Source organism: Hipposideros armiger, unplaced genomic scaffold, assembly GCF_001890085.2.
Source record: "Hipposideros armiger isolate ML-2016 unplaced genomic scaffold, ASM189008v1 scaffold_1046, whole genome shotgun sequence".
Classification (NCBI taxonomy): Eukaryota; Metazoa; Chordata; class Mammalia; order Chiroptera; family Hipposideridae; genus Hipposideros; species Hipposideros armiger.
The window spans coordinates 243,991-265,358 of record NW_017732396.1 but is presented as its reverse complement, the minus strand read 5'-3'; the positions used below and the strand labels follow the sequence as shown (position 1 = coordinate 265,358).

Here is a 21,368-nt window from a genome sequence, read left to right as displayed (position 1 = left end):
CCAGTGACTCACAGCAGCCCAGCTACAGGTTGAGCTGTTGTTCAGCATCTTAGCTGTGGAGGGCAGTGTCACTGGCCCTCATATGTGGAATCCGACTGGGGCCCTCTGGCATCCCATGCCAGTTCTTAACCATCGCGCCACTTGGTCGGCCCAATCATGTCACTCTTAAAAGACATTTTTGTTGTTTCTAAATTGGGCTCTCAAAATCAATGCCACAATGCCTCAAGGCTGCACATATAAGAATGTTTCTAATCCACATAATTTAGTATAATTAACACTAAAAGCTGGTATCTGTACCCCAAGTCATGTAAAATTTTGGAAATCCCTCCTAAAACCAGAATTATTTTGGTGCATATAATATCTAGCTCACTCATTCTATCTACAAGTATCTATCTATCTATCTATCTATCTATCTATCTATCTATCTATCTATCTATCTATCTATTTATATCTATCATCTATCATCTATCTATTCATCTATCATCTACCTGTATATTTACTATCAATCATCTATCATTCTATCATTTAATCATGGGACACTACTTACTGGTTGTAAAATCTTGGATAAGATATGTCACTTCTCTCTGCCTCTGTTTCTTCATCAGTAAAATCTTGTTTCTTCATTGGTAAAGTGGGAATGTTAATAGTACCTGCCTCATTGGGTAAGATTACATGAGTTGTGAGGATTAAATGAGTTAATATGTGTAAAGAACTGAGAACAGAAACTCATGCTTATTATAGTTTTAGCCATTATCATTGTTATTTTTTAAACGACTTCATGTGGTTTGGCTTTTCACAATTGGTACATAAAGAATTCAGACTCTTACATCAGAAAAAAATATAAATTCCCTCTCTTTCTAATAAGTATCCATACCTGTGGTGACTTATAGGAATTATTTGGCCTTAGCAGCGGTTCTCAACCTTCCTGATGCTGTGACCCCTTAATACAGTTCCTCATGTTGTGGTGACCCCAACCATAAAATTATTTTCGTTGCTACTCTATAACTGTAATTCTGCTACTGTTACGAATTGTAATGTAAATATCTTTTTGTTTTCCGATGGTCTTAGGCGACCCCTCTGAAAGGGTCATTGGACCCCCAAAGGGGTTGCGACCCACAGGTTGAGAACTACTGCGAGACTTCAGAAGCAACAGGGGTTTTAGAGTTTTAAACTTAATTTGGACAGTCTATCTGAGCAATTACTTATATAATATTAAAAAACTTGTCAATAGACATTAATGCATTGTGTCTGTTATCATCTCTTCTAAAGAGAGCCCACAGAAAGAATATAACTGGGCATGACTTATTATAAAATAACATTTCTTCAATATTAAATAGACATCCATTATGTGACAAGCATAGTATTAACTATATGTTGATAAAAGATGGATTGCATAAGGACCTTGCTTCTTAAAAACACTCCCATAGACAATGGGAAAGACATGTACATTAGTAATTATTGGGGGGTCAATTCTATTAGAGTAGATATAAGGTAGTGTGAAAGTAGTAAAGATAGAGAACCTAAGCAGTGCCTAGGTTTAGCCCTAGGGGACTTCATCAGGGACTTATATGAGAAAGAATAGAGATTTTCCAGAAATGGAGGCGCAGATGAAGCCATTTCAGACTGATGCTCACAATTACAGAGCCAAGTACCAGTGTCAAATGGCTGGGTATGCAAATATTCTCATGTAAAAGGAGTGTGATGTCAGCTAGAAAATTTTGCAGGGACCAAATAATAAGGAGTAGGTATGCAATAGTAAAGAGCTATGGTGTCTTCATACAGGCAATTAGAAAAAAGAGAATCATAATAAGATATGCATGTAAAAAAATTAAATTTGGCATCTGAGTGAAGAACGAAATGCCAAAGGAAGAAGCTGAAAGCCCAAATATGATTAGGATAATAGTCTAACACCCCAAGCAATAAAGGTTATAGATTGGAGAGAGTGGTAGTGGAAGCCAGCACACGTGGGATCAGGCCAGCCGGGGCTGGATGAAACATGATTCTGGAGATGGGAGTTTAAAAAATTAGCGGAAATTGTAGGAAAAGTTATAGCTATGAACCCGCATTATTGGATGAAGCATAGGACTTGGCAGTGCCATAGAAAACAGAGAGAAAAACATCAAAAGACAGAGCCTCCAGTGGGAACATCAACACTTCAAGTATAGACTAAGAAGAAAAAGCAATTCCGCGAAAGAGGCAAAAGACATAGTCAGATGTAGGAGAGCAGGGATAAAGTGTTACACTAGGAAAAAGTTATCAAAAGATGTGGAGGAAGTTTGAGGTAACCAAGAGGGCAAAGGGCTTCCCACAGGTTAACTAGTGTAGAAATGGGTCAGTTTAGTGAAACACTATGGGCCGATTTAACGAAAGATATGAGGGAGAAAGAAAGGAGATCAAGAAACTTACTAAATCTTCTGGCTTAGGCCACTTAGATGATTTGGTGATCTTGTTAATCAAAATAGTAAGCACCAAAGGAGTGTGAGGTCAGAAGTGAAACTAGTGAATAGGAGGCGTCTGGGAAACTTGCATTTGAAGATGTCTGGCAGGCAGTCTGGCACTCAGGTTTGTGACCAGGTTTTTATGTCAATGAGCTCTAAGGTGAGAATGTTCCTTGGGTCATTCACATAGATGCTTTGCTAGCACAGTTAAGCAAACACACCAGATACTTATTATTTTGTGGTGTCTGTTTTGCATCACACATTCATACAGAGGCAAACAGTTATCCCAACACAAATAAATCACTCTAATTCCTACTGGGTTTTGCATAAATTCAAGTGAGGAGTTCACTGGGTGTGGAATATGGTGATTAAACCAAAGTAGCAGTAACATTTTAAAATCTTTGGATTTTAAATCTTTGGAGGGGATTGTTATTGTTTTGAGTTTATCATGACTTTCTCTACCCCCAAAGGCCAAATCAAAATGTACATTATTGAATAGTCTGTAGCACCATTTCTGCTTCTTTATCTCTTGTACCTTCATTTTGTCATTTCCATTGTCTGTAAATTACTTAAAATCCTCATACGGTAGGTACTGACTTCCTTTATGTCCTTTTACTTTTGGGAATTGGCATGGGAATGCTAATATCTTCTTTTTTACTTTGAAACACAGCATCTCATCTGTGGCTTGTTTGCATTGTTGATGTGCTTAAATGTTAAATTCTATTTTGATGAACCCACAATGCAATATATAGATGATGTATTATAGAAATGTACACTTGAAACCTATATAAGTCTCCTAACCAATGTCACCCCAATAAATTTAATAAAGATGTTTTATATATATATATATATATATATATATATATATATATATATATATATACATAATGCTAGATATACATATGGAAAAATAATCTATTTTGGATATTTTTTTTCTTTTACAGATTTATCTATATTTCATTCTTTAAGAAGCTAATGCCAGATTTTAAAGAAAAAGAAACCCATATTAGTATATAGAGTTTTTGGAATTGATTTTCTTTTCTACCCTTCATAGTGAGCCTAGGCTATGTTGATTTGTTTGGTTGTTTTGTCAGGAACTAGTGCACAGACCACTGAAGCCCCATATTGATCTCAAAATTTTTTTTAGCCATGTCTAACCTCCATAAACTTTTGTTTGTGTGCAATATTTTTCCTAAGAAAAAAATAATTTATAAAAATCAAACTAAAAAAAAATTGAATTTGCAGTCTTTTCAGAAGTTGACCATAAAGAAATTGGCATAAAGTATTTTACAATACTTTCAATACATCGGCACTGGCTTCCCAATATTATTACTACTAAGAGACAAAAACAGTGAAATGCTGTATTTGTGATACCTGCATTGTGGTTGTGGAACGTTAGCAAACTTTTCTAGTGTTGGCTTTGGCAATAGAACATTTTAGTAATTTCTGGCATGACTCTTCATTTGTAGGCAGGTTCATCAACAGTAGCATTATGTCCATTTCATTTTAATATCTGAAGGGCTGCCAATCAATGTTTTTTTAAAGATATAAATCTAATTTCCCTGCCCTTCCTCCCACAGTTTATTCAGCCAACCATTTATAGTAAACCTAACTTCAGACTTTGCTGGTTTGGGTACAACATTTACTTCACTCAGTATCCATTAATTTTTATTTCTGACAGAATAAGCATATGGTCCTAACGCTCTATGAAATCAGACTCTTGGAACCAGATTCTGTTATAAATTTCATTGCTCATTACCTTTATGTGATGTTACATTATATACATCACTTAGCTTGTATGAAAAGCTGCATAGATGGAACAGATATATTTTGACTTTTAAGTTTTACTTTCTTTTTTTATAAACAAGGAATTCAAATAACTATATACATAGTTTATGGCTTTTCACATATACTTGTGTGTGTTATTGGCTACAATGTCTTTATCCATATTCAATGTTTTAAATTAAGACAAGGATAAAAGAATAAATATTCCCCTGATTGTCTAGTGCAGGAGTTGGCAAAGTAAGACCTGAGCCAAATTCAACCTGTTGCCTCTTATTGTTTGGCTCAATTGCTGAGAATGTTTTTATATTTTTAAATGTATGAAAAAGACGCAAAAGAAGAATAATGTTTGTTTCATTTAGAAATCATATGAAATTCAAATTTCAGTATCTATAAGTCAAGTTTGATTGGAATATAGTCACATTCATTCATGTACATATTGTGTATGGCTGCTTTCGTGTTGTAGTGGCAAAGTTGAGTTGTTACAAGCCTAAAATATTTACTATCTGTCTTTTCAAAGAAAAAAATTCCTGATGCCTGGTCTAATGCATAACTGACTTTTAAAATTTGAAACATCAAGAAGTTTATTCAATCAAATTAATGCCATAATCAATGTTCCTTTTCCCTAAAAATGATACAGGGAACTTATCCATTTCACTTTATTGCACTTAGTGTTATAGTATGCTTGTCCATTGCCTAAACAAAGTTAACCTGTACTATTTTGATAAAGGGATAAGTTTACCCAAAGAATAAGAGTGCTGAGTTTCAAATACATTCTCCTTCCTTCATCTTCGATCATTAGGAACACATTTGTTTCAATGAAGGTAATTGCACAGTAGGAATAACTCTGATCTAGAAGAAAAAATGAGCTCAAAATAGAATCATTTATTATTTTCTAGACTTACATTAAATAAATAGTTAATTGAAGTAACTGTGAAAGGCCGATGACAGGACCCACTAGGACAAGCTCCTAGGATCTTTGATGTGTCTACATTTTCATTAAAGATTGAGGATAATTCATCTGGAAGGTGACACCTTATGATACACTGTTTTGTATAGTAAACTGCTACATTGATTTGCCAGAGAGGACTGTCAGAGTGAATGTCACATTTATTTCTAGAAGAAAAACTTAGCCGTGTTCTTTGAAAATAAATTATCTTGCTGACTCCCTTACCCTAAATGTTTCCCTCTTTCATATTTCATATTGGAAATAATCAAAATGGATTAGCTTCTAACTGATGTAAAGTGTGAACAAACTTGAAATAAGACAATATAGATATATTTTCTGTAAAGTTCTGTGTTTCTTTGGTATTTTATTTTGTTCCAGAAGCAAGATTGGGGCTCTCTATTTATTCATACATCTTTTAAACAATTATAAGAGGTCATGGGTTTTTCATTTATATTCCAAAATATGTAATGGAAATAATGCATTTCCTTTGCTTCAAATCATTTGTAGAACACTCACGAATTCATTCATTAATGCCCCAAATATTTATTGAGTACCTACTGTGTGCCAGGCACTCTTTCTGACACTTGAGATGTATCTGTGAAGCAAACAGAACCAAAGTTTTTATCCTTGTGGAGTTGAAATTCTAGTAGGAGGAGAAGATAAGAACCAATGTACATAATGAATGAGTAAATGGCATAGCACATTAAGATGATAACTGAAATGGAAAAAATATCAGAGCAAAAGGGAGGGAGAACAGGAATTTGGAGTGAGAGTAGAAATCTTAGATAGGGTAGTCAGTGAAGAGCTGAACTCGCTATAGGTATTAGATATATAGATATCCAAGGGAAGAGCAATTCAAGGAGAAGGAATAGTGAGAGTGAAAGCCCTAAGGTGGGTGACAGCTTACCTCTGTGAGAAACAGCAAGGAAGTGTCATGACCTAAGTGGAGTGAATGAGAGGAAGCATAGTAAGACATGAGTCAGGGAGATAATGGAGCCAAATCATATAGCCCTATAGGCCAATGTGGGGATATTTCATTCTCATGGATATGGGAATTTTTCCTGGGAAGTGATATGATTCAATTGACTCATAAAAAGGTCCACTTGGATGTTCTTTATTGTAGGGGAGCCAGGACAGAAGCAGGGAGAATATTAGTGAGGATATTGCAGTAATTCAGGTGAGAATAATGGAAGCTTGGATGAGGACCAGGGATGAAGGCGGTGAGAGTGGGTAGATTTTGGACATATTTGAAGGTAAAGTGTGTGGGATTTCCTAGAAGATTGGATGTGAGAGTGAGGGGAAAAAAAAAGAGAGAGTATGTTTTTACTCCAAACTACTTGTTTATTTTTTATAATTTTTTTTTTATATAAAACTGGGAAGCTGCCATCAGTCGAGAATGGAGAAGTCTACAGGTGTGACAGGTTTTGGGAGGATGATTAAGAAGCCAACTTTGGGCACCTTGAGCTTAAAATAATTTTTAAAATCAACTCAGTATGATTCCAGTTGGTATTTTCCCAGTGTATACCTCATGGAAGATGTTAAAAAATATTGTATGAATATTTAATATATAAAGGTATATATAAATATATTAAATGTCATTATAATGTGCACAAATTAATGAATGAGCATTCATTAAGCAGCATTAAGGAGTATTCAATGAGTGGCAGGCATCAGGCATCAGCATGCAGGGGGTCTACCAAAATCCATGTTAGAATTCCAGAAGGTAAATGGTATTGTCTACATTTTACAGAATAAGTAACTCAGGGCAAGTGACTTGCCTGAAGTTCACATGGTTGGTAAGTTGCTCTAGCTTTAAGATTCAAACTCATATTTTACAACTTCAAATACAGCCTCTTTTTTATCAGTGATTTCACAAAGGAAATATTAGTAAACCCTGTAAGGTGCTACTTGTTTAAAAGTCTTATGTTTATCTTCAGATTATAATACAAGTGAGCAAAAACAAGCCTGTAAGAAGCATGAACTCTATGTGAGTTTCCGGGATTTGGGATGGCAGGTAAGAATGTGCAGACAATTTAGGTGCTTCTTTCCTACTTTATGAGAAATCCTCAGTTACTTGTTATCTTTGTCAGTGATTTTTCTAATACTGCAACTGATTTATTTTTAACATGACTATTCAGTATATGGGTTATCCACAGATAGGTAATTTCTCCATTATCCTTCATCATTGAAACATAATTATTAGGTTTTACAGTTAAAAAAACAACTATGTTGAAAAGTAACGTAACCCTATATTTAGGAAATGAAAAGGTGCTATTGTTTAATTATCACACTTTTAATTTTAATGCTAATTTTTCAGATTAATATTAATTTAGTATTCATTTTTCAGAAGTAATATTAAAATGTAAACTTTTCAAATTTATGATAAACCTTCAACATGAATCATTCAATAATTTTACATTTGGGCCAAGTTTTACCTGTTTGGGAAAAAATTTAGGGCAACCGTTACATGTGCCAAATTTTTAGCTTCCTAAAAATTTTCATGTACAGTTTTCAGGAATTTGCTCCAATTCATTTCTTCTAACAAGACTAAAGTTAACGCATGAATGAAAAGAAAAATAGCACAAGGAATAAATATTAAAGCTTTAGGAGGTTGTCAAGCTTCTAAAACCAGGAATGAGTTATTAAGAAGTAATGAGGTTTATCTTAAGTTTATTCTTTTTTTTTCTGGTTCACTTGAACTTTCCCAAGTTCATCATTTCCTGTTTAAATAATATTTAGAATACTATATCATGATTATGATTTTATTCATGAATGCATGGATTAATGCATGCTATGAATATCGTACATAACAACCTCTTGGGAGAAATTACAGAGGACAATTTCTTGTGAAAATATTTATACTTTTGTTGTAGACATCAACTTAAAAATAAATTAAGGGCTTTGGGGAGGCTATCTGATTAGAGTAATTGTTAGACCAAGACGAGAAAGAAACTTATACAGATTAAATATATTTATTTTTAAAATTTATTTTTTGTTTATATTAACTTTTTCTTCTTCTTCTTTTTTTTTGTTTTTTTTTGTGTGTGTATGTGTGCATTTTAGGACTGGATTATAGCCCCAGAAGGATATGCTGCATTTTATTGTGATGGAGAATGTTCTTTTCCACTCAATGCCCATATGAATGCCACCAACCATGCCATAGTCCAAACTCTGGTATGCTCTGTTTTAGTAGGATTGGAAATGCTTTGTGATGCAAGAATCATATAAAGTTATTCTAAAGGAATATTCTTCTCGAACTCCTTTGGTACTTTTTGGTAACAAATTGTGGGTAGAGTCATGAAATTTAGGCTGGTTTAAGAAATAATCCTGATTCCAGAATGGGGAAGGATTCAGGTAGGAACATTGTAGCAATCAAATGAGGTGGTCACTCTGCCCTGATTTCTTCACTATGCAATATGACTAAACACACAGGTCCCCAGCATCTATTTCTAACCTAGCAATTCATTAGTAATCATTGCAAAATCATTGAATAATAACTATACTGAATTTCATCTGAGCACGTTACTGTAATTATTTAAGGATGACACATAACACACTGTGGCATTATGAAAGCTCTTCAACTAGAATATAAGTAGAATACAAATGTCTATTTCTCGATACCTTTTTTTTCTCATAATCTTTATGGTGGAAATGAATCTTCATTTTTGCCCCTTCCACACACAAGAATTTAGAAATGATTTACTGTGTAATAACCTAGGCTTATTTTTGTGAAAAAAGATAATGATATGTTGATTTCATGGTCTCTAAATGGTTGTACTGTATTTAATGAGCTCATGAAACCTCTTGAAGTCTGATGTACCCACTATGGTGTGTGACTTAGGGTATTGGAGAGGGACCACCTCTGGAAGAGTAAGTGAGAGGCTCCTAGAATGTGCAATAGATTATGTGATATAATTCCAAATTAATGTTTGGGTTAATATGAAAATTTGAACTATATATAGTTAGCAGAGAAATAAGAAAACATATTATTTTAACTCCAGACTTAAAAATGGGAATGGAGCTATTTGGTAGATGGCAGTAAGACAGCAGTAGCTATTAGAATAAAAATATGTCTCTGTGAGCAAGGCTTGTTTACGACGAGAGAGAGAGAGGAACTATTAGAATTTTGAGGCATTGAATCTTCAGAAGGTTACATATTTTTTTCACAATTGATTTATAACTGATTGGAAGAGCATCTCACTTTGTGTCCGAGTAAGGAATGGTGTGTATATAAATTGACAGATTAAGTTCTTGAATGACTTGAGGTTTTGCCAGCATCTTCACTGACTTCATAGGTACTTCAGAACAGCTAGACACCAAACACATCTATGACAATTAGAGCACGGGGCATTGTCAGAAACTTTGGAAATCATTGGTGTAAAAGAAACAGAGAGATAAAACATATGCCATATACAAAGTATAGAGTCAATTCCTGGGGAAATTTTCAGGTTTGATATGTCTTCATCTTTACTATCTATAAAGATAAGTACTCCTTGATACAGGGTATCATTACTGAAGGATGGGGAGCAGGTATGTTCTGCAAGGATGGGTGTGCTATATTCCAACTTCCACTGGTAAAAGAAAAATAATCTCTATGAAGTCTAGCCTTTTCTCCTTGTCTAGGAGAACTCAGATTGACTGACTGCTGATCTCATAGAGAGGAATGCGGCTGTTTCTTGCCTTAAAGGGACAGCCATGTTCACTGTCTTTCTGTAGGGTAAGAGACGAATCGACACTCTTAGCTTACAGAAAAATGCCACTTTATTTCTCAGAAAATTATTTGCCTCTCTTTACTGTCATTTCAATGACTCAGAAAATAGACTTTTGCTTCCTGAGATATGTATCTAACGCATCAAACTTTCCTTCAGGGTAGGCAATGCTTGATTGTTGAAAAAACTCTGCCAAATACTACCTCTTTCTCTCAATTTTCTTTTTCTTCTTTTTTCTCATAATATGTAATTACATGTTGTTAGCTTTTAGGGCTGTAGTCTAGAAGGCAGTGTCAAAAAACGAACATTAAAAAAAAAAGTCTGACATGCACTTGGAACAAGACTCTGCTCCGCATCACTGTCCTGGGATGTGGGACATAAGTCATCGCAAAACTTGAAGCGTACATGAAAAACATTTTTTTTTTCCTGGCGTTGTGCACTGTCTACATTTGTTCTGTGAAGGACATGAAACAAGAAGACAGGCATGTTTGTTGTTAAAGGAAACCATGTTTGTGACTAATATGTTTGAGAAACCATTCCTTTTTTTTTCTCCAGAGCAACTGCTTGTTGAGGCTGCCAAGGCCATTGAAATGGGGTTATCAATCATGTATGTGGGGTTTATGGAAGATAAAACTGATGAGGGACATAAGCTGCATCTGAAAATTTTTAGAAGCTATCCAACTTGAAGTTTTGTGAGGTCTTAGGAAATTTCATGTGCATGTCCGATCACCTCATTTTTCCTGCTGTTTCTGTCCACAATGCAGGGCTCTTCTATCATTTCAGCCAGGACATTGTGCAGCCAAACTCTAAGAGGCTATATTCAGGTTTCGTAGATCCCTTAGGACTTATCAATGGGACTTCCCATAAACTCCTTTGGGGGACAGACTCTGGTGGGTGGGTGGGAAAGGGGAAACAATTTTTCTGGCTCGGGGCTCAATTATTGCAAATCATCGGCAGGCTGCCAGCCTGATCAAAAGGAGAAGCAACACTTTACTTCAGCACTTCACTTTCCAGGTGTAGCCACCTTTTTAGGCTTTCGGGGGAGTAGATATTCAATTTGTGAACTATGTAGATTCTTTACTTCTGCTTTAGCTTAGCCTGCTTTTGGGTGCTTGTCTAGGGGAGAAAGAAAGTAAAACAATATTAAACTCCAGCCAATGGACTAAAAATTCTGTGGAGAAGAGTTGAAATCATTGCTTTTAAGCAAGCATTGGATTATAACTGGGGCTTATTTTGTTGAAATTTTTTAAACTTCTCTTACCATGGAAAATTAAGAGTTGGCATAACTTTTATGAGTTATTGTTTAATTATCCTTTTTAAAAATAATTCTTAGATCCAAATCTTTCTATAGTCATATTATGTATCTTTATTGATTTGCATTGATCACATCTGTGTTTCTCATAAATTAAATAGGAGTATTTTTAACCCAAAGCAACTCTGTGCTAGTTGTCGTTCCTTTCCCCCAGGACAATTGACTATTCCATAAAGGGGGTTTTCCTTACATTTTTTAAGGCCTCAACACATAATTAGAACTGACGGTTTGATTCTAGGTGTTAATGCTTAATAATACATCCTTCCCTACCAGCCCCTCACACTACCCCAGCCGTTGAACATAAAGAGCAGAATGGCCCTCAGCTTCAGGGTGTGAGTGGTAAAACAAGCATATTATTTTAAAGCTGCAGATAAAATGTCTACCTTATTTCTTAAAGAAACAAAACCTTGTTTTTCTTTCCCAGGTTCATCTGATGTTTCCTGACCACGTACCAAAACCTTGTTGTGCTCCAACCAAATTGAACCCCATCTCTGTACTGTACTTCGATGACAGCTCCAATGTCATTTTGAAAAAATACAGAAATATGGTCGTGCGCTCATGTGGCTGCCACTAGTAGTAAATTATAATGGCAACAAGAAAAAAAGATCTGTATTACGTTTTATGACTACAATAAAAAGTGTACTTTCCGACAAAAGGAGAATTTTGTAAAATTAGTCTGGCTCATTTCATCTCTCTACCCATGTACAATGTCATGTATATAGCCACTTTTATTTATTTAAAGGTATATATTCTCCTTTGTGGATGCCTTATCAATAAAATCTACTTTGTAGCTCACTACATTATACAACAGATTGCCCAGTCTAACTTTCAGTGGGATATGCTAAGTCCAATTCAATTCCATTTCAACATTTTTTTCCTAATACAATTTTTTTTCATATAATTTTCTGAAATTTGACAGAACTCCTTTGACTGTTAAATATTGTTGAAGGAAATTGAATGCATTTCGTTATGTTGTGCCAGTGAAAACCATGATAGGATACTTATTTAGAAATAAAACTTAAAAAAAAACCCCCAAAAACAAAAATGCTTGGACAAACACAATTTTTCTTTTCGAGTTTCTGCTTCATTAGATAAAGTGAAATGTTGAACTGGATTTGAATAAATAAACGGTAGGCAGAACACAGAATCTGAAAGATTGCACATAATTGTTATAACTGTTTGCTTTAACAGAATTGGTGTAACTGTAGGAGCATGTTCCTTCTTGGCTTGTGGACTGTAGATTTTGCAAAGAGCTCAAAGCTTCAGGAATTCTGTGGAGACAGGCTTGAGCCTGTGTCCATAACTTTCCAAGTTAACACTAAAAAATTGTAGTACAACCTTCTTACCTCAAATAAATCATGTCTGCCTATTATCTAGAACACTACTGCTGCAGATTTTTTTTTTCTGATTTAAAAGGAGTCCAAAATAAAGAAACATTTACATGTGCTCCACGTCCCTCCCCGCAGACAAGAGTCACTGCATGCATAAAATATAGCGGAGCAAAGATGCCGACAGAGCCATTTTCTTTAGCTCTCCTTTATAACTGAGTCTGCTGATTGATGTGATGCAAGGGATTTTATTTAGGGTAAAAGCACTGAAACTAAACTGGAGGAAATTACCAAAAATCCCAGAATGGCTTTGACAGAATTGCCATTTTGAAAGAACAGCTGAAATCCATTTTTCATATCTTTGAGACTGAGCTCAATGAAAACCTTATTTTTTGTAAGGGGATTTTGTAAGCCCTCCTCCAAGCACAAATAATTCCAAATGGGAAGGTTCTGTTGTGTGTATGTACATGTGTGTTCTTCCCTCTGAAATTAATTTATTTTCTTTCTCTGCTTCTATCTCTGCCTTCTATGGCTTGTCTTTGACACACACTGATTTCTTGAAGAATGACATTTAGATGGATAACTTGCTATTTATGGTGGCTCCACGGTTAGGCCTATTTATAGTGCATCTAAAAATATTCATAAAGCACCATTTATTAACTACCCTTGTGAATCTTTCAAATAAAACATATCAGAAATGGCTCAAAAACGTTATGGGTTTGTTTGTAATTCAGGTGTATTGCAATGTTGTTTTAAAATACAGTTTATCTTAAAAAATTGATAATAACTATATTGGGGGTTACATTAAGTAATATATTTTTCAATTAATGGTGTACCATTGTAAGAATAAGAAACAGAAGTCTATTATATTATCTTTAAATGTGCTGTTTAAATGTAATTCTATATTTTAAAAGATATTAAACTTGTGATGCTAGTTTCTATTGTGCTTCTTGATTTGACTCTTTATTTAAGAAGGGTACAAAATGTAAGTGTGTCATAAATTGAGACTTTATCAGGTATAAGCTGTTTGGGTTACATGGTTCTTTATGATGTTTTTCATTGTCAAAACTAGTTTTTGTGTTGTTATTAATGGACAAATAAAAAATCCATGAAATAAATATTTTCTTAATCTGTTTAAACAACAAAGATACTCTTTAAGTAGCAAAAAAAAATGATTATAATGGGAAAATACCTCCCTTGTTCTCTTTCACTGAAGAAAGACTATTGGCATTGGCATTTTCACATTTTCTCAAATTACACACACACACACACAGGGTGCCAAAAAAATGTATACACATTTTAAGAAAGGAAAAAACTGTATTAAAATTATGCTGATAGTAACCACTTTGAGCACATCTTATAATTACAGAAGTCAAATGTGACTTGTATTCATCTTTTGTTATTGGTCTATATTGAGTATTACAATTTTAATACAGATTTTACTTTCTTAAAATGTGTATACATGTTTTTGGCACCCTCTACACACACACACACACACATGCACACACGTCCAGTCACATTATTCTCAAATAACTATTACTTTGGTTGTACTCAAGGTATTACTAGAAATCAGAATAACTTGGATTATTTTAATAGGATCCAATCTACTCAGATATTTTTTGCTAGTTATGTATTGACTTGTTTGTTGTGTGTTTGTTTTAAATTTTTCTGCTTTATATGCATTTTTGTTTTGTAACATGGCCCTAATCCTTGTTGAAAATAGAAGTGTATAAAACACTAATATTCAAGTTTTTTAAAACTAAGGCAAAAAATAAATATGTTGAACTGAAGAAATAAGAAAACACAAGAAAGAAAATCCAAAATTAATTTTTTCTCAAGTAAAGAACTGTCATTTTATAATCCCTGTCTTACCATCATAGAATCTGAGCCAGAGTCTACTGGCTACTATACAGTCTGGCAAATATCATCTCCCAAGACATTTACAATGAATAATTAGCTCATGCTGCAGCTCCATTCAAGGCAGAAGAACACAAACACAAGTCACTGTCTCATAACCATTCATTCAAGTGCTCAATCTATCATCCAATTTCCATCTCGGGTTACCTCTTCTTCTACGTATTCTCTTGGCTTTTTCTTTGGCCTGGAACTTTTTAAAGTTAGAAGTGAAGATGCCTTTCCCGATAAAGCATGGCCATTGCTAAATATATATCTCTACATCTGTATTTTATCAAGTTTGGTTAAGATCATAATTGAAGAAAGTAGGGAAAGGAACAGTCACTGCCAGTATTCTTATTTAGGCAGAAAAGTGACTATCTAAATTTACAGTTTAAAAAGAGCAAAGGTTCTGCAAAAATTACTTCAAAGTCTGCTGTTGTAATATTTTTTAAAGGCTGTTTGAAAGATGGGGATTTTAAAGACAGGAGAAACCAGATTAGATATAGCCTTTAAAAATGACTAAGAAATTTTAGAAATTTCATGCACTTTGACCTTTGCATATTAGTTTCAATTTGACAGCAGCAGCTAACCTCAAATCTAGTTAGCCTCAAGGTCTGTGTATATACACAGTGGAGAAAGGATGGGCACTACAGCCTCAACTTAAAGATGGGAAGATGAAAGATGTAATACTACAATAAACATCCTCAAGGCTTAACCAGTCTGGAAACAGGACCTAAACTTAATTGTGTAATTGGGTGTGAACAATTTTTCCCCCAGTTCATTGTGGCTCCTACTACATGGTGAGATAAAATAGAACTTACTTAAAAAGCTAGACTGTGTTTATTTTCCTACAAATACCTATAGAAAAAGCTCAAATGGGAAAATAATTCTCTACTTTGAATCACAAAGCCAGTAAAATGTAGATTTTATCTTTATGCTTTCTTTAATGAAACACACACATACACTTATTACAAATAAGTATATTTGTATGTATTTTAAAGAAGAGAGAATTGAAACATGAATGTGAAATATTTTAAATTAACCACTACAACCTCTGGAAAGGTAAAAAATATAATACTTAAACTTTATGGGATGTGTAAAATAGTGACTTCGATGACACTGATGAGAAAAAAATAGTGTGCTGCAAGATAGATCTGAAAAAATCATCCAGAAGGGAGCATTGAGACATACAAAGTGATGGAAAATCTAAAAGAACTTGAAGTACATGGGGACCAAAGGGAGTTCTAACATCCACTTAATCAGTATTCTAGAGAATTAGGGACATTTTTTGGACTAAAGCTGACCTCTTAATAAAAGCTGACTTCTGAACTTGGAAGTCAGTCAACAGGTAATGACTACCTTCAAACTGCTAAGGAAAAATAACTATCATTTAGAATTGTGTATCCAGCAACGTTATTTCAAAAATTAGGGCAAAATAAAACGATAACCTAAGGAAAATAAAACTGAAAGAAAAGGTACCATCAACAGAAAGCAAATGCTGAAGATTATACCTCAGGAAGAAAGAAAATTAACCCCAGAATGATGAGCAACAAAGTGGTAAACATGAGTGCAGACATAAATAATAATGTATATAATTGTTTTAAAAAGCAAAAGAGTTAAATAGCATTCAATTGGGTTAAATATGGTAAAATACAGTATGACTATAAAATGTAGGATGAAAGGTAGATGGTTGGAAATATAGGTTTTGCATTTTATTCGATGACAATGATTAAATTAGACTCAACTTCAGAACACAAAATAGTATGTATTTTGTGGGTTGGCAAAGTTTTTCTGTAAACTACCTGATAGTAAATATTTTAGGTTCTGTGTTTCTGACACAGTGACTCAACTCTGCTGCTGTAGTGTGAAAGCAGCCTTATACAATATGCACAATATATGTAGCTGTATTTCAATAAAACCTTGTTTACAAAAACAATTGGTGGATGGGATTTGGCACATAGGCTGTAGTTTGCTGACCCCTAGTCTAAACCAAGTAGAGGGAATAATTGCAATGTGGTAAAATGCAATCAATTCAACAAGATTAAAAAGGGAAAAAGGATAAAAGAAACAGCAAAGTGGGAATATTGCCTATAATATGATATAACTAAATCTAGACATTGTTGTCTAATATTAAATGTAAATGGACTGAAAAGATCACTGTTGCTGGATTGTATTTAAATATCTTCAATGACTAGCTACATTGTGTTCAAAAAAGGAACACCTAAAACTAAAAACATAGGAAGGCTTGAAGTAAAAATGAAGGTAAAATATATACCAGGACAATATCCACCATAGGAAAACTGGATTAATCATATTAATAAAGTGTATTTATACTTTAATACAAAACAGTCTACCAAAGAAATGAGGATAAAAACATTGGTAACACTTTTAATCACTATCCTCATTTCTAAGCTTATATGTAAGACATAGTATTATTCTATCTTGAGACTCTATAAAGTAAAACTTGATAGACCTGCAAAGGGAAATTCAAAGTGCACCATTTTAGTAAGAGGTTTTAACAAACATCTCTCATTAATTGACAGATTAGAGAAAAAAAGATCAGAATAGAGCAGATGTGCCCAATTAACACACATGTCTTAATGGACATGTATAGAACACTGAAGAATATACATTATTTTCCAGCAATTATGGAAAAGGTATAAACTTTTCAACCAACTTAAAAACATAATTTTGTGAAGCCACACCACTTTTTTTTTACAAGAATGTGTAAGTATATTGGAACAATTTATCTCTCCTTTGAGATGTGCAAGTAAAAAATGGAAAGAGTATGTCCTTTAGAAAGAGCGCATGTGTGAGTACGGAATACTTTTGAATATAAGGACATGCTATTGCTGCCTATTCAATTTTTTGCATATGCCTCATAAAATAGTTTCTAAAATGGCTTTTAAATTATCTGTTTAAAATTGATCAACAAAAAAAGATTTTATCTTGGCATATAATGTTATTTTTCTTCTTAAGGTTAAGACAAGTGATTTGAAAACTAATTGTCTTAAAGGTGAAAGTTCACAATACTGTACTCAACACTACAGGTTGATTGTAAGATGTTTTTTAAGGTGTTCTACTTAGGAAGTTAAATATAGCCAATAGGAGAGAATAAGCACTTCTCTAAAGAGGTTATGATGAAAAGGAGGAAATACTTTTAAAATCTTGGCTATTGAACATAATGGATCCCATGAATCTCATCTCATATAAACCATCTAGGGCTATTATTAAGTGAAAATAAAGTACTTTCGGGGTCCTCAAAACATTAATATATCTTCTGGGCCTTGAAAACATTTTTCTACTCTTCAGGAATGCCCTCCCCAAATTCTCCCTGCTGATGTGCTACTGATTCCTGGAGGCCCTTCTCTTTTGCTACTTCCTTCAAAAGGACCAATACACTAAACCAGATGTGTTTGATCCCACTAATATGCCACTGTAGCACTCTTGCTTCTGAGACATGTGTCACATTATGCCAGCTACTATAGTTATTTGGAAAAATCTTATACTCCTACACACTCTATGGAGGCTGCTAAGTGCCATATTCCTTTTCTCCCTCTGCCTTACTAAAGCCAGAGGGGGGCATTTTTTTTCTTCTTCTTTTCTTCTTTTTGTCTCTGTTTCAGAGATTGCCACCTTTTGCACTCTTCCTCTGCTTTGCCCCAGCCAGTGAGCGCTGCCGTCGCGGGCTCCAGAGGGCCGGCATCTCCAAGAGGCGGAACTCCTACACACGTTTGCTGCCTCAGCTACTACAATACATCTGGGGACATGTTTTTTTCTGCTGCCTCCCATGGGACACCCCTCGATCACCTGCCTCTTGAGGCCAGGGGGACTTGTATCCCTGGGTCCCAGGGGACTGTCACAGTCTGACAGACAGTTCTTAGCAGACTGACACCCACAGAGCACACTACACAGACTACAGACTTAAACCCTCAGTCTTTCTGAGAAAGGTCTAGATCTTATCCAAGGAGTCTTGGCCTGAGGTGCAGGCTTCAGGTCTAGCAGGGGACACAAATCCCCTTGGCATCAAGAGGCAGGTGATCAAGGGGTGTCCCATGGGAGGCAGCAGAAAAAAACCAGGTCCCCAGATGTAATAGCTGGGGCAGCAAACCTGTGTAGGAGTTCCGCCTCTGGGAGATGCCAGCCCTCTGGAGCGAGCGACGGCAGCGCCCAGTGGCTGGAGCACAGCAGAGGAGGAGTGCAAAAGGTGGCAATCTCTGAAAAAGAGACAAAAAGAAGAAAAGTAGAAGAAAAATGCCCCCCTCTGGCTTTAGTAAGGCAGAGGGAGAGAAGGAATATGGCACTTAGCAGCCTCCGTAAGAGTATCCCAGCAGGCCTCTGCCCCTCAGACCAACCCTTTAAAAGTAGCACGTGTGTCTCATTCACAGAAAGTCTGGGAGCGTTTCCAATGGCTGCGTCAGCCCGGGACCCTGCGACAGGTAAGCCTGTGCGTGGCCTTTTAAGAATTGTTCCTCAGCTCGCCATAGCCTGTGGGGTGTCGTGAGACCATAGCATCTGGTCTTGAAGCCAGATGTTTTGGGGGCTCATCTCTCAGGTGCTGGTCTTATAAATTGGGATGCCCCATGTGGGGGAACGGACCCTTCGCTCCTCAGGGAGGCACTTGGCGTTTTGAGTTCCCTCAGATAGTGGGGTGGGGCTTATGGTGAGATTGTGTTTCAGCCTTTCCTGCGCTTCCTCGTGGTTTTCCTCTCCTTTGTGGAATGTGAGGGGTCCGCTGGTTTTTAGGGTGTTTTGTTTTTCTTTTCTTTTTTTCTTTTTTGGAGAAAATAATTCCATATATAGCTGCAGTGAGTTTCAGTGTATTCCTAGAAGGAGCTGAGGCCAGATCATCCTGGTTGCCATCTTGAACTGGCATCTGTAGGGCATTCTAATCTGGATAAAACCAGGAGCATAACCTGGAGCCCACAAGATGATTTAGTACTAAATTATCGGAGGCAAAACAAGGCCTCCTTAAAGAGAGAAAGGGCTGCCTCATTCATATAGTGGTGATACAGACTTGAATATAGAGATAAAAGGATGGATTTAGGTAGATATCTGTGGGAAGAGAATTACTGGAAAAGGTACCGGCAATTTGAAAAATGTAGTTGGCATTTCTGAGACATAGCAAGGAGGTCAGTGTGGCCCTGGCAGAGCAAGTGACAGGGAGAGTTAAAGCTGGTAGCAGCAAGTCAGATTATGTAGCATAGTACAGACCACTGTAAGGACTATAAAGTTTTACCTGGAGAAGCAAATCCATTAGGAGGTTTTCAGAAAGAGGTCATGACTTACGTTTTAAAAGGAACATTGGCTATTGTGAGGAGAGCACTGGGCAGGACAGCGTAATCAGAAGCAGAGAGGACACTTGAGGGAATATTGAAATAATCCAGTTCTAGAGAGTATGGTAACTTGGACTAGTGTGGTAACTGTAGAAGTGATGAGAAGTAATTAGAATCTGAATGTGTTTCAAAGGTAGAGTTGATAGGATTTGCCAATGGGATGTCAGAGACAAGTGAGTTAAGGATGACTCCCACTAACATGACCTGAAGAAATGGAAGGAAGGAGGAATCATTTACTGAGCTTCAGCATAGGGCAGGAAGGAATTGCCCCAGGAAGCTGAATTTGATTTGGGGCATGTTAACTTCTAAGTGACATGTCCAGAAAGTGGCTTGAAATACGAGTCCTGAGATTACTGGAGATACAAACCTGTAAATCGTTAGCATATGATGGCATTTAAAGCCAAGTAATCAGTGAATTCACCACAGCAGATACAAGGTACTAGCGGTAATGAGAACCCATCTCCCACAGGTTTTATCACCAACAGATTAATCATGCCCAATCTTGGGAAACAGGTGTTTACGTGAAGACAATCAACTTAATTCTACTCTTGTCAGTTATACTCTTTTCTGCCATAGGGCTTTATGATATCTCTGTTTACTGAAAAAGGTCAATTGGAACTCCCTATAAGTTTTGTAGAAAATAAAATTTAGGTATTAGTTTCCTAAACATCTTTATATAATTTTGTAAATAATGCTTCCTGTGCATTTCAAATAGTCCAAGGAGCTTTAGGGAAGTGAATATGGCAGTGAGGAAAAAAAAAAAGATGGATGAAGCTAAATATCTGGGAACATTTGTATAAAATGTCATTGATATAAATGTTATATGCATGTGAGTTCCTAACGAAAAACAAAAAAAGTAATATGTTATTTTCCAACAAATATAAATATGGAGAAAGCTTTAATGGTAGCATAAAAGGTTTAGGAAAAACCTAATGAAGACATCTCTGATTTAAAATACTACTGAACATTAAAATGGCTCTCCAAGAAAAGACTTTGAAAAACCCTTTATAGAGGTGCTCTTGTTTTTTGTTTTTGTTTTTAATTAAACTTTTGGGGGTGATGTTGGTTAGTAAAGTTACATAAGTTTCAGGTGTACAATTCTGTAATACATCATCTATATATCACATTGTGTGTTCACCACCCGAAATTAGTTCTCCTTCCGTCACCATATATTTGATCCTGTTTACCCTCATCTACCACCCCTTGCCCCCTAACTCTCAGCATTGACAGGGTACAATTTTGTCTTTAACCTCTCAACTACAAGTTCCTTTATATCTTATTAAAACTTATTTCACTTACACACCTTTATTTTGTGCTAAACTTATAGCTGTTTTTGTTTATAAAACAAACTTTTTTTTTTGCATCAGGATGTAATTAGTAAGAAAGTTTGTTTTCTGGAGAACTTTACATACTAATACAAAATAATTTATATCACAAAGAAACAATGTGAACATAATTGTCTAGATGTGGTATTAGTGTAACTATTTTTTATGTGGACAATGTTATTGGGTTAAAATATTTTATTTATCATTAGATATATTTATCATATGCTAGTACTAATTACAAAAATAGAATATATGGATTATTTTTCTGATACCTTTCTTTAATCTCTACTGGT

At 35.3% G+C, this 21,368-nt stretch overlaps 1 protein-coding gene across 1 annotated transcript in view; it reads left to right on the top strand.

Moving 5' to 3' along the window:
- BMP5 (bone morphogenetic protein 5) overlaps positions 1-13,457 on the top strand; it is a 123,502-nt gene extending 110,045 nt beyond the window's left edge. Inside the window, exons 4-6 of the mRNA XM_019631780.1 lie at positions 7,071-7,183; positions 8,233-8,343; positions 11,615-13,457. Coding sequence (XP_019487325.1) covers positions 7,071-7,183; positions 8,233-8,343; positions 11,615-11,764 — 374 coding nt within the window. The 3' untranslated portion in view covers positions 11,765-13,457. The remainder of the gene's footprint in view (positions 1-7,070; positions 7,184-8,232; positions 8,344-11,614) is intronic.
- The last annotated feature ends 7,911 nt before the right edge of the window (positions 13,458-21,368 follow it).